General features: G+C 41.0%; 1 protein-coding gene across 1 annotated transcript; it reads right to left on the bottom strand.

Annotated features, from left to right (window-relative positions):
• Positions 1–647: 647 nt before the first annotated feature.
• Positions 648–13,378, bottom strand: RMDN1 (regulator of microtubule dynamics 1). The gene is given in 12 exon segments (XM_068158525.1): positions 648–794; positions 2,687–2,820; positions 4,047–4,077; positions 5,684–5,771; positions 7,847–7,902; positions 8,517–8,606; positions 9,039–9,081; positions 9,278–9,437; positions 10,495–10,510; positions 10,512–10,582; positions 12,894–13,005; positions 13,238–13,378. Coding segments are annotated over 12 exon segments (957 nt in total). The 5' UTR covers positions 13,355–13,378; the 3' UTR covers positions 648–755.
• Positions 13,379–13,437: the final 59 nt, after the last annotated feature.

Below are 13,437 nucleotides of genomic sequence, written 5' to 3'. Positions count from 1 at the left end.
ACTGCTTACCATGTTTTCATTATTGCATCCTCTTTTTCTGTGTGGTAAGGCAGTGAATATTTTCTGTGCTGGATGTCTAACTTTGTTTTTTTTCCAGTGACAGTTCCTGCTGAAAGAGCAAGAAGAAGAAAGTTTTGGTTTATGACTCCAGAGAGCTTCACACTGCACATGATGGTCTCACCCTTAAGAGGATTTTCTTACACGTTCCCTATTTCCCTTGTTTTTTAAACCACACCACCTTTTGCAGTCAAACATTAGCGTTGGAGTGTAGTGGAAGAGAAAAGTGCAGCTTTGAAGAGAAATCTGTAGGAGCATCTCCTCAAGTGAACAGTGTTCTTGTAGGCCTTTGGAACCCTCCCCCCCCAAGAAAGAAAACTTGCAGGTTCATTGTTATGCTGTGGCCCTGTACCTTTCCTACAGCTTGTGTTAGTCATGTTTCTTACTGTTCCTCAGATGAGGCAGGGAGCAGAACAGCATTAAAAGAAAAATTCATTAAAACCCCTTTACTCCCTGTCCCTGCACAAGCCCTTCCCTCCAGCACCTTCCCTGCTTTTCCAGGATACCCTTTATTAACTTCATCCCTTTATTAACTTTAACCCTTTATCAACAGAGAGGATCACACAATAAAAGAGAGACAGAGAGCAGGTTTACACTGCATTTTTATTAACAGCTTTAACCAACCAAAGAACTCCTTGAGGTCGTTTTCCGATGCTGCTCAACCCTGAAGCACTGAATTTCCATTCTCTTGTTTCTTGTTATATGGAATTAAGCAACTCCAAAGCTTCTTTCTGTACCTGGAATAAATAAATATAGTCTCGTAACAAAAGAATGCCAGACAGCTACAGGTTTTTCTAGCAGAATTTGCCATGCAGGCACCCAAACATTTCTCTGCAGTCTGTAAATTCAGAACCCTCCTAAGACTAGTCATGTTTCTTCTGGAGTTCAAGATGGTCAACACCTGAAACATGAGTAGGAAATCAAACCACTTAAGCCAGTGCCTTCCATGTAATTTGTTTACTACATCTAGCAAGTTGATTTGCTGTAGTCCAATAGTAGCAAGAAGTTGTCCTCTAGGGATTTCAAAACTAGACAGTGCCTAAGGGAGTGTAAGAAGTCTGTTTCTGAGACTCCTCTTGCCTAGGGATTCCAGGTAAAATCTAATAAACTGTGACTATTACCTTAAACAGCTAGATAAAAAACACAGGCAAAATAAAAAGCCAACACACTTCTGGTCCTGATGGACCAAGCAGTGTGGACAATGTCAGCCAGCCACTGCAGACTGTAGCAAGTGTTCAGGAAGCCCACTTCTGCCTACCTCTGCCAAAGACAAGAATTCCAGTTCCTTTGCACAGGTCAGTTTTCCTTCTTAGTGCACTACTGACTGTAGTTTCCAAGGGATTTTACATTTTATGCATTCACCCAGAGAGTGGAGAGAATATGAGCACCTCTGCTAGCTCAGCAGCTCTTCACCCTTCTAGGAGTTAAGCAGATGTCTGTACCAGGAGACCAAGCATGGCTGCAGCAAATTCTAAGTCCCTGCAGGCACTTTCAGCGTGGTTTCTGGAGAAAGGCAAGCTTTTGTGATTGCAGCTTTCACAGGTGCCTCAAGCTGTGAGTAACTGTCAGAAGAACTGACCGATTTCATACATACCTGGGACCACTTCAGGCTATTGAATTCCTATACATTTTGCAAAGCAGTGGAGGATAGGAAGCCCTACTCATATTTCCACTGAAAGAGAATATTGAAGGACCTTGCTTTTGGGAAAACCAGTTTGAGCCTTACCAGAAAAATCTACAGAGGGAAACCTCAGTAGTGGTTTTGTTTGAAGTGTGAAGTGCAAAATCCTACCAGGATGTTCAGGGTGTCACAATACATTTGGCTGTTTTCTGTAATGCTTACTGCCACTTAACACACTATGAATGAGAGGTCAAGCAACTGTTAAGAAAAACCCATTGGAAATCAGACTTTGTTAGTTCTGTTGTCAATAGGATTGTTTATGAAAGATAGCTGCAATTGCTGTAGTTTGCATTGAAGGCAGTAGCAGGTGTGAACACACTGAATGGATTACCTCTCCTAGAACCATTCTGTGTGGGTTTAGGTAGGAAGCAGGAGCCTGCCTCTCCAAGCCAGGATCCTTCTGAGCAGTTCAAAGGGGTAATTAAGTGCTTCACATCACCTAGCATTGGAGAGTTGCTTTCAAAGATACATTAAATGACATTTGTCTCAATTCAGGTAGTCTGAATCTCTCCTTAGGAGCTGAAAAGGATGACAATTTTCATAGATCTAGCAGGTTTTTGATACATCCTTGCTTTTTTCTTCTTCCTGCTTGTATGTTTTTTAGCTCTGCCAAGTTTTAGGCATGTGAAAAGAGAACCTCTTGTCACACAGTGGTCAGCAGGTGCCTGCCTTCATCTCCACCACAGTTAAAATGGGGTTGTTGTTAGCACCACAAAAACACGAAGAAGATAGAAGAAAGATCAGTACTATAAGCAGGATATTTCCAACCCCTGCATTCAGAGACAGTTACCATTGTACTAGAATTGTTTGGTGTCTGGGTGTGATCCTGGACTATGGTGCTGAACTACCATTTGCTCTGAGTTAACTTCACAAAACACTCCACTGCCATGACACCACAGGTGTTGGTTGCAATCTATGACTGTACTACTACAGTTCTGAATTTCCTACCTGTTTGTCCTCTTCTGTATGTGCAGGATAGTCCTTGGCTTTGCTTAGCCACAGCAGAGCCAACTTTTTATTGTTTAACTTCAAGTATGTCTTCCCCAAAAAGAGCAAATTTTTGCTATAGAAGTTTGGGTCAGCTGTGGAGACAGAAGAAAAAAGCTTCAAATAGGAACAGGCAGCACACTAATACTGAAGCCAATATAGAGTGTCACTTCTTTAAGTATTGTGGAAAAGATGAACAGCACTTGGGTTTGGTTCAGAATGAAGCCAGTGTAAAACTTGTAGTTGCTAGATTTTGGTCTCATACACAGCTCCATTAGCTAGCAAACAACAAAACTAGATTCCTCACAGAGAATAAAGCAGTGAATAGTGCAGAACAGCTTGGCTTTGCAGATACTTTGCTTTTCTGGACCCAGTAGGTGCAACAGGCAATGCACCCAGCTTAGGAAGTACAGGCAGGGAAACAGAGGGCCTATTTCCTAGCTTCAGGCCACAGGCATAGCTTTTTGCTTCAAAGGAAGAAAACTTAAAACTGTGTGTACCTACATGTAACTGTTCATAAGAAACTGCTTTTAGAAAGCATGCTTTGGCTGTTGGTTGTTATTTAAGATTGGTCTTGCCTACTATTGCTACTTAACCATAGTCTCTCTGCTGCTGGATCTAAGGTCCAGATTCAAAACATGCAGAGGTGTTTTGGAGGCAGATTTGGAGATCAAGTCAGTCCACAGATTGAGCTCACAGCTGCATTACTTGACACCCCAGGGAAGACACACAACAAACTTTTCCTTTTAACTTCACTGATTTAACTGTGCACAGCTTTTTCACAGAACACTGTCTGCCCTTGTCTGCCTTTGTCTCTCAGCCAGTCACTCTTGCGTATGGCTTCACTCTTGGAGAAATAATAGGCCCATATTTTCTTTTACATGTGGACAGTTTTACTGCCAGTTAGATTGGCAATCTGATCCAAATAGCTTCTGAAATCATAAAGTCTGCTTTCTCTGTTATTCCGTTTAGGATACAGAGGACTTTTGTCCTTGATGAAAATTAAGGAAAAGGAATATAAATTGCCCATTTTTTGCTTGCTTCTTTCCCCCAGCATTAGTGTTGAATGCCTTAGGCAAGAGTATTCTTTTACTAACAAAGATGCAAACTTCACTTATAATACTTACTCTGAATTAAAAAAAGCAGAAGTAGCTTGAGTAGTTATGGTGAAACATTCCAATCTAACAGGCCAGGGTGCCAGCTACCACAACAAGCTGACAAGCTTATCAGGAGACCATATGCTATTAAGATAGTACTGAAAGTGGGAGGTTTAGCACAAGTCAAAGATAACCATTCTGTTCAAAAAAGCTAGAAGTGTTACCTTCCTCTGCCATATGGAAGTAATGAAGAGCCTGCAAAAGATAAGGTTGTCTTTAAGAATAAACTGAACACAGTAGTCAAACTAAAGCCTCATGTGCATGCTTAACAGAGCTGAAGGACTTCCTGCCCACAATCTGATTTTTATTAATTGCAGCATACTACTGATGGTTCTCAGGATTGAGAGGTGCAATCAGATTTGACATCTTCCCAACAGAGCTGGGACTTACCCAGCAACTCCCCACCACTTCCTTTGTGAATACATGTATTTGTCCCTAGCAAACTGGATCACAGTTTTCCACTCTTTAACTTGCCAAGGTCATTGTGAATTTGATTTCTACCACTCATCAGATCTGCGGTTTCCCCCAGCCAGCTCTCATGTATAAATGTGATAGATGAAATGAATCTTGTGATTCAGGTCATTAATGTTGGCAAACACTTCAGGGAGAACCTATTTCTGCAGAGCACCAGCTAGTATCCTCTTACATGAGCATAAACCTTTATCAAATCTGGACACATTTTTCAACTAGTTTCACATCCTGCATCAGAAATGTCTTCTCTCTTCCTGATGCTATTAGTTGGGGGGGAAATACTACCAGAGAACTTAACAGCATGGATGTTTCTACAAAATATATTTGGTACTGAACCTGGAGAAGCTTCAGCACTATGGCTCAGCTACTGCTTTGCTTCTTCAGCCACCTCAAGTGCTGCAGAACACAGCTGGGACTGGCAGGGTTCTTCCGGTTTCAAAATCCTCCCTGACAACTTGTATTCTTCCCAGAGTGGTTTTTGGGAATACTGACAAACTTCCATTCCATTACAAATGTTATTTCTTTTTCAATCAGAGCTTAAATTGCTTTCTCTGTAACAGCCAGCAGCTTTCAGCAATTACTTTTGAGTGGCTCCTTCCCACCCCTCCCCAAGAGATCAGAATAGTGTGCCAGTTATTGACCTAAACAAACCAAGATTCAAACAGCTGCAGTGAACTTTCCTATTACCTATTTATTTTCATGTTTTGTGTAAGTGATCAAATAAGCTGCAGTCTGTGCTAGACACCCTGTGTGATACACATCTGGATGTTATGTTACAAGGTGTAAGGCAGCAGGAATTTTCCCAGCAAAAGGGAAAAAAATACTTTCAACTGAAAAAAAACCAACACTACCTCCACTATAAGCAGTCAGGAGATGAGAAGATATTTGTCTGTGTTAAGTAAAGCAAGCTGTTGCTTCCTGCATTTAATATAACGGGGGTGTGTGTGTGGGGAATCTAATGCTCCTGTCAAATAAATACCTGGCATAACATCCACCATATCAATCAGCACTGGGGATAGTACATTCTCCACAATAGATCATACTAGTGAATACAAGCTAGGTTACATATAGCTTGTTATTTGCTGCTGCACAAAGTACATAGAATAATTTTTAGTAGTCTGTGTGTGCTACAGCTGAAAAAAAAGACTTGGTTTTGGTTTGGGTATCACTCACTGTCCTGTTACACTCTCACTTTATTAAAGACAACTGTACACTCACAAGTCGATGCTTATTCCATGAGCAGATGTCAGCGTTGTCAGGAAAATCAGTAAGAGGGTATCAGAGGCTTTGTGGGGACAGTATTAATCTGTGAAATATTTTCATAGTGTACCTCTTGAAATGTGGAGGTTGGTGGTGTGGCAAATAGTGTTGCCGCTATTTTTCTTTGGTACCATGGCATTTCGGCAAAGGAGTAACACCTGCAGCAAAAGGAGACATTGGTCTGTACCCTTCTCGTTTTCCTCTGGGTTTTGACTCACATTCTAATCTTTTGGATGTCAAAACTGCTCTTTCCAGGACTCACAACAACTCCAGCCACATTGCAGTATCTGTGAGCAAGTCCTTCTAACTGCACAACAAAACAGCAAGAGGGTTGAAGCTGCTGTGTACCTCTACTAAAGGAGCCTTGGGTTCTCTTTTCTGCTACTACATTAGACAAAACTGGGGACAATTAACCACGAGACAGCTTTGGAGCTTGGATGACTTTAACAATTGATGTGTATTTGATATTGTTCTAGCATATTTGCAAAACCAGGGCACAACTGAGTAATGTCATTGCCTTACCTCAACGCTACTTTGTTTTTTCTTACTTATTAACATAAAGCAGATCTGCAGTACAGTCCTGAGAGACTCTGATCTATAAGAATGAAAATAAACCCAAGAATCAAACCACTGTTCTAAGCTAGGCATTCTACATGGCTTTCCTATCCCCTAAATTACAAACCTTATCTCAGAGATGCTGAAAAGGGTAAAGACTTGTTAAGTATTTCAAATAGGCAGAACATTCCAGGTGGAAGTGCTGGACAATACTATTCATTTCAGTAACCCCCCACCAGGAGTACAAAGTAACAGTCCCTGTGTGGATGCAAACATGGAAATGTTTGGAAGAGAGGGTGGCAAGGCATGCAATATCTGAGCTATGATTCTGTCCTCAGGTGCACCTGATCAGAAATGCCAATCAGAGAGTTTCAGTTCAGGACAGATGAGAAAGAGATAGGAGAAGAATCCTCAAGAACTGTCTGACACCAACTCCCAGTTCCAGATGAAGATGTTGTGGGAGTCAATAACATTTAAATATACAATGATTAAATAATAAGCAATAATAATCTCACATTTCTGATAATATTTTCTAATGTTCCTTAGGAATAATGTCTTCAACATTTTCCAGAACAAGTTTACTATCTCAAAACTGCCCTTGAGGCTCAGTCAGTTGGTAGCACAAACTTCTGTTTAGAAATCTGGACCGTTGCAGTTGTTAGGCCATGTGGGAATGAGTGGTGGACACTGAAAAAAACCCAAGTAAGTTTGTGAACACACAAAAACAACTGTGGAGCAACAGATAGTAGTTTACTCCAGTACTTGAGAGTCCAGAAAAAAACCCAGAGAGAAAGCTCTGTGGTTTATAGTATTGTTTTCCTAAACTACAAATACACTGGCTTTATTTATTTTCACTCTCTCAATCTTATACTGGAGATTTCCTGTAAAACAATGTAGCAGCTTTGCTCTCTCAGACAAATAACCAGAACTGCTGTCTGGAGTCTTTCAGTAACACATGAAAAAATGCTGCTTTCAACCACACTGTATCCACAGAACGCCCTGGTCAGGATGCACAGCTGTTATTTCCAGCGCCTCTGCCTGCTCACCAACAGTCATTTAGTTACAGCTTCACCCAGCAGTAAATTCAATTTCAGAGCCCTTTGTTAATACACTTGTCAGATGCTTTTAATAAATGTAACTTAAAATACAGTATCATGACAGTTAATGATGGAATTATTGTAGGAACACACCTCACTTTTGGTAACTTTCCACTACATTCAGATTAAATTGCAGCCTCCACTGAAGTTCAGTGTGAGTTCACTGTTGAGCTTTGTCTCCAGTCACACCAGGAGAAAAAAAACACACCAATAGCACTCAGTCTCTGATGTCTGCTATGGAAACATGTCACAGTATCACAGTGTAACTAAGATTGGAAGAGACCTCGAGGATCATCGAGTCCAACCTATCACCACAGACCTCAATGTCTACAAAGTGAGTTTGCAATAGTTATGTACAGTAAAGCAAATCAATTGCCTTAACAACTGCTTTTCATCTTTGTGAACAGCCAGGTTTTTCCAAAACATGATGCCCCCCTCCACTATTTTCTTTTTCCATGTTTGCATCAACTAATTACAAGCCACTAATTTATTCCAAGGTGTTCAGCAACTTAAGCAAGACATCTAATATTCTGCTGCTTTCCTCTGCCACATGCTAACTTCAGCTTGAAAATACGCCTTACCAGATGCCTATGAGATGGATTGTTGTTGCATCTTTAGGATTCAGTTCAATGGCTCTCTAGTGAGGAGGGAAAAAAATAAATACAAAAATCACAAGACAAGAAGTTGTTCTTCCACATTTGGATTAAAATACATTTTAACAGATTTGTTATCCTATTATTAAAGCTAATGTGCAGAATTTCAAGGCAGTGCAGTATTTATTCAGTGCACAACCCAAATCAGCTCACCCCCAAAAAGTGAAGTCACTGTCAAGATTTCTAAGCACTTCTGTTTAGCAGGTCATTAAGAATTTCACAAGAGACTTGGCATGTTCAGATTTTGGTATGTCCTTTATCTTCTCTGGAATTTATCCTTTACTGCTACACAGCCCACACAGGCACACATCCATTCTCAACAGCACAGTTATGTTTTAGTCCTAAAAGGTGTCAAAAGCATTTCAGCTATTTCATATCTCCATTCCACGTGGACTTAGTTTGCTGCAGGTGATAATTTGTACTCCTTGTTGCTGTGGCATTCAGGATTGTTACAATAACCCAGAAAAGCAAAGTGGCACCAGGAGAGTTGAACAGAAGTACACTTGCAGATTTCAGCCAAAACTCACTTCCTCAGCAGTCACACAAGCTACATACTGGATGCATTAATGCTTCTGTATGCAAAAGCTGTTTGCATTACCTGGAAGTGTTCTTTGATGATAATGGCATTTCCAATTTTAGTCTTGATTCCTTCAAAATCTCCAACATCACTGAGGCAAATTCCGTACCACTGTAATTCAAAGAACAAAAAGAAAACATTTAATACAACACTACAGCTATTTAATAGTGAATAAAAAATAACCCTGCAACAACACTAGACCAGAGCTGCTGCTGCCATGACAACCGGCAACAAGTAAAAACCCTTTATTATGGACAGCTCAGGCAGCATCACAGCAACCTGCTGCTCTGCATGTGTAAGGGAATCAATGTCCTCTTGTCCAAGATATCAACACAACTGCCTATACCGCTTCCTGTGTCCGTGAGAGAAGCAGCACAAAAAGAGCAAAAGAAAACCAGAGCCTGAAATATTTCCAGGGAAACTCCACAGACCTACTAGTGTGCAGAGAAAGTGTGCTGTATGCAGGGCATACACAACAGGTTTAAGGCTACATCAGAGGAAGAGGAACTGATTACATCAGCTGTAAGCAATCTGATCAGTCACCTCTTTTTCATGCTCCCGCACACATTTAACCAGCTCCTGTTTCCTGTAAAGAAAAAAAATTAGCTGCAAAAAGTCTGAACTCTAATCTTGCAAAAAAGTTATGGAGAACTGGAAGCCTCACACATTCTCAACTACAAGGTAAATTATGCTGAAGTTTGCTGAAACAGCAGGTGGCATTTGTTCCAGTTTCCACTGGCAGAAATCAAAGAACAAGATTTCAGTTACTTTGCTTGGCTCACCTTGTGTGCTGCAAAATTGGATTCATTTTTTTCAAGTGCCTGTTTTGCATACTCAAAGGCTTCATAGGCCAGTTTCCTTTTTTCCTCTGCAGAAGTGCTACTGAGCTGAGCCAGGTCCCGTGACGCCCGTGCCAGCCGCCATAGCAGCTCTGCATCATTGCTAGTTAAGAACAGAAAACTCTTAGCATTTTAAACCATTGATGGAAACAAAGCAAGCAGAGGTCTGACACCACTCTTTCACATGGGTGATGAACCAACATCATCTCATCTGTTACTCTAGGCCATCTACAACCCCAAGGTAACAAGCACTGAACCAGAAATTAACAGTATGAAAAAAGCACAAGTTGCTGCTAAACTCAGAGTATCAATAAATGCCAGTTTCCTTATCTGGCGAAAAACTGAGTGACTGCTAACAGGGCAGCAGCCCTGCCCTACTGAACACAGAACAAGTAGACTCATTTTTCAGCAAAGTCACAAAATGTTAAGTCCTGCTACTCAAGACCATTACTCCTCACAGAATAATTGGCTTAGTTATACACCTCATACCAAGTTTACACCTTGCTTATTACATGGCACCCCTTATAGACTAGGGCTTCCATTGAATCGCCCAGGCTATATACTCGTGTCACTGGCAAGAACAAGGGGGAGAACACAAACAAACAAAAAGCCCAAAAGAAATTTATAGTAGTGAGAAGCCTTGTCTCCTCCAAAGGAATGGACTCTTCTGCATTTTCTGCTTTATCCTTAAACAGCTTTTCCCACTTTTCACTTATCAATGTTTTGTGCAGTTAAGACATAACTCCATGAGTAAGGAGCTTTTCTTGTTCAGACTCAAATTCTAACACAACACAAAAGAACAGAAAGAATAGCTAGTCAGCAATGAAAAATACATCAGCCACTCTCAAAAATCTTCCATACCTGACTTCTGGGTACTTTGCTCACTTAGTAGTCTGTAGATGCATCGTTAGTTTTTGTTACTCCAAGAATCCTTTAAAATGTGCAAACAAGCAAAAATCTTTTCTTTGGAGGACTGAAAAGCTTGATGGTAAACCCTCACTTTCTACAGCTACCAGTCCTTTCTTCATTCACATTTCCATTAGGAGGAAAAAGATAATGAGTCCTTCTTCCCTACTGACATAAAGGCAAAAGCAAGTTTCTCTAGCACAGCAGAATGAGAAGATTAGTTGAAAAATTGATAGAGAAGAGCACAGAAGTACCTGTCTTTATGCTGAACCAGCAACTGATATAGCTTTTCAGTTTCTCCACTCCCATACAGGTAGTCTGCTTGCTCTATAACTTCTTCCACTTCAGAGGGAATTAAAATTGTGGAAACAGAAGAACAAGTTTTATGTAATTAGGACATTATATCATGAACAAGACACTTGAGAGCAAGACAACTGAAATATGGCCTTTTTAAGCCATTATTCCAAACAACTTACACAGCAGGACTGAGTAAGCTACATTATCTTGCACATGGAGCTGCAAAACAGCTTCCAGCAAGAGAGTTTTGGATTTTTAATGGGTTTAAAATTCAACAGCATCTCTCTAGAAGCAATTTGTGGTCATTGTTGTGAAAAGGGCAGGAAAAAAAACCCCAAAGTAAGTATAGTTTCATAGTTTCATTCAGGGTTGGAAGGGACCACAAGGATCATCTAGTTCCAACCCCCCTGCCATGGGCAGGGACACCCCACACTAGATCAGGCTGGACAGAGCCTCATCCAGCCTGCTCTTAAACACCGAAAATATATGACCAGGACAGTAAGGATAGTACAGATCTGAACAGATCTGAGAGTAACAAACCTTATTCACTATCATAATTAAATATAACAATAAAAGTAATAATAAAAACAAGAAAGAATTCTTCATTCTCAGTATGGCTCCATAGTTTTGCCAGAATATGACTGCAGATTGAATGGGTTCCCTAATTTTGCTCAACAAGCCCAGAAGTGTTCTGATGGAAATCCTTCAGGTTTTCACAAGCATGACTCAAAAAATATAGTTCCTTTACTGAAACCTTTATGCATTCAAGCAATTGAACCCAAAATTAATTCTGCAGTCAGATGTGGCTTTCTAGAATATCAATGTCTGAACCATGTGCCCATTGTTCTTAACATATTTGTTTATGGGATATGGTGGCCACATTTCACAGCAGCAGTTTGACATGGAAGAAAACACTGAAGCTAAACACAAAAGCTTGAAAAGTTCCTACAGTATAAATCACTGAAGATTGGGAGAGGATGCAGGATAATCATTAACTCTGCCATCTCTAGATGTATTCTATCCACCATTTAAAAGATAAGATAATGGACTTTGGATTTTAGTGTCAAGATTAGCTTCATGGTAGATCTTCAGTATTAGTGTCAATGAACTGCTGTTTGTTGAGTCTCCCTGAACACTGTTAACATGTCCAACGTTCAGAACTCAAACTTCTGAACATATTTCCCACCAGATGTTGTCAGTAAATCAAACCTTGAATTTAAACTTCCAAGTTCATTAAATCCTTTACTTATTTAAGAGGATTTTTCAGTTATTTCCTTTTTTTTACTTGTTTTCACCTATTTGCTACTTGTCTTATGCAGAAAGGCAACCAACATTGTTCTTTTTGGCAGCATAAATAGCAGATTCAAGTTAGAGCACTAAAAAAGACCAGAGGCAACTAAGCAGTGTTGTTTATGTTCCTCATGGGCAACTTTCTTACTTGTGCACTGAGTAGCTATCATAAATCTATTCACTGAAGCTCCTTTACAGCAAATGAAACAGTTCCTTATCTGTTCAAAAGTCTGTTGTCTGAATGTTTATTCCATAAACACCTACAATGCTCCCCTCTCAGACACAGAAAAACAGGCTATCTGAACTGACTACTACTTAACCTGTACAATAAGCATACAGGGGTTGAATCTAGATGATCTTTAAGGTCCCTTCCAACTTAGACCATTCTATCATTTGAGTTAGGCTCGTTCACCATTCAGTTAGGCTTAATTCTCAAAACCCCTTAATTTGCCACAGGACAGACAAGTTCTAAGTCTGCCAACAGTAGCCTCTTTTAAGGTGTTACTCTTTTTCCAGTAGCAAGACTATCTTTATTCAAATCTTGGAAAGGATGTTTTATCACTTTTGCTATTCTTTTCTGGCAGGTAAAGCAATGCTGCTCTTACTCTTCTTCAGCATGGCAAAAAGACAAGACATTCCTTAATGTCTGAAATGCAACCTCAGTGCTGCTCACCTAGTTTAAATGGGAATCCATGCAGTGTGTTCATAATGAAAACCTGCGCTGACTTTGGTCAGCATTCATAACTAAACCAAATCTCTCTCAAAAGTAGTAATTTAAAGCTTGGGCAGCAAGCTAGTTACCATATACCTTGTGCATCTGTTATATCCTGGACAGAATGAGCTACTAGACCTGCTTTCAGTGACAACTGAAAAAAAATCACTTGTTCAAGTGCTACAAGGCTACTCTGAACCAACTCAAAAGCATCCTGGAATGGAAACACTGCATGCAGTCTTCACGGAGAAAATCAAAAGCATGGTGCCATTTGCCTGTATAAGTCTGCACCTATAAAATTTCAAATTTCACACTAGAATAATGTACGTATTTAAAAAACAATGAAAATATTACCTTTGAAACTTGCATGAACCTCACCAAGTCCAGAGAACAGCTTGTGAGCTCCATATACCAAAAAAGACCCTGTTGAAAGTGCAACTCCCCCCTGAAGGCTTTTCCTAAGCACCTGCGTGGGATCATAAAACATGTATTACTGAACAACGAGCAGACAAACGCCAGCTTTTACAAAAAGAAGCCATGCCCTCGCTACACTTGGTGATGCCGCAGCGCCCACAGCTGGTCCCACCAGCCGCCTCGCTCTCCGCCGGCTGAGGGCCCCGGGCAGACGGCCACGGTACGACCCTAGAAGAGGCCGCGATCGCCAATCCCCACCCTCCCATGAGCAACAATCCAGTTACCGAAGTCCTGCCGAGGTCCCGCCAGCACCACGGGCTGCCTCCTGCCTCCCGCCGGAGCGACCTGCCAAGGCAGGCAGTGCCTCGGCGGAAGGACCTCACCAGCACCCGCGCCGCCATGACAGCAGCTACCCCCAGCGAGCACCGCCCCCCACCAGAGGAGGAACCAGTCCATCCCCCAAGCTTGCCCGGGCGAGGCGGAG

The sequence above is a fragment of the Melanerpes formicivorus genome, unplaced genomic scaffold, assembly GCF_026170545.1.
Source record: "Melanerpes formicivorus ecotype bairdi unplaced genomic scaffold, bMelFor1.0.p_v2 SCAF_40, whole genome shotgun sequence".
NCBI lineage: Eukaryota > Metazoa > Chordata > Aves > Piciformes > Picidae > Melanerpes > Melanerpes formicivorus.
The sequence above is the reverse complement of the archived record's forward strand: the minus strand, read 5'-3'. Positions and strand labels throughout refer to the sequence as shown.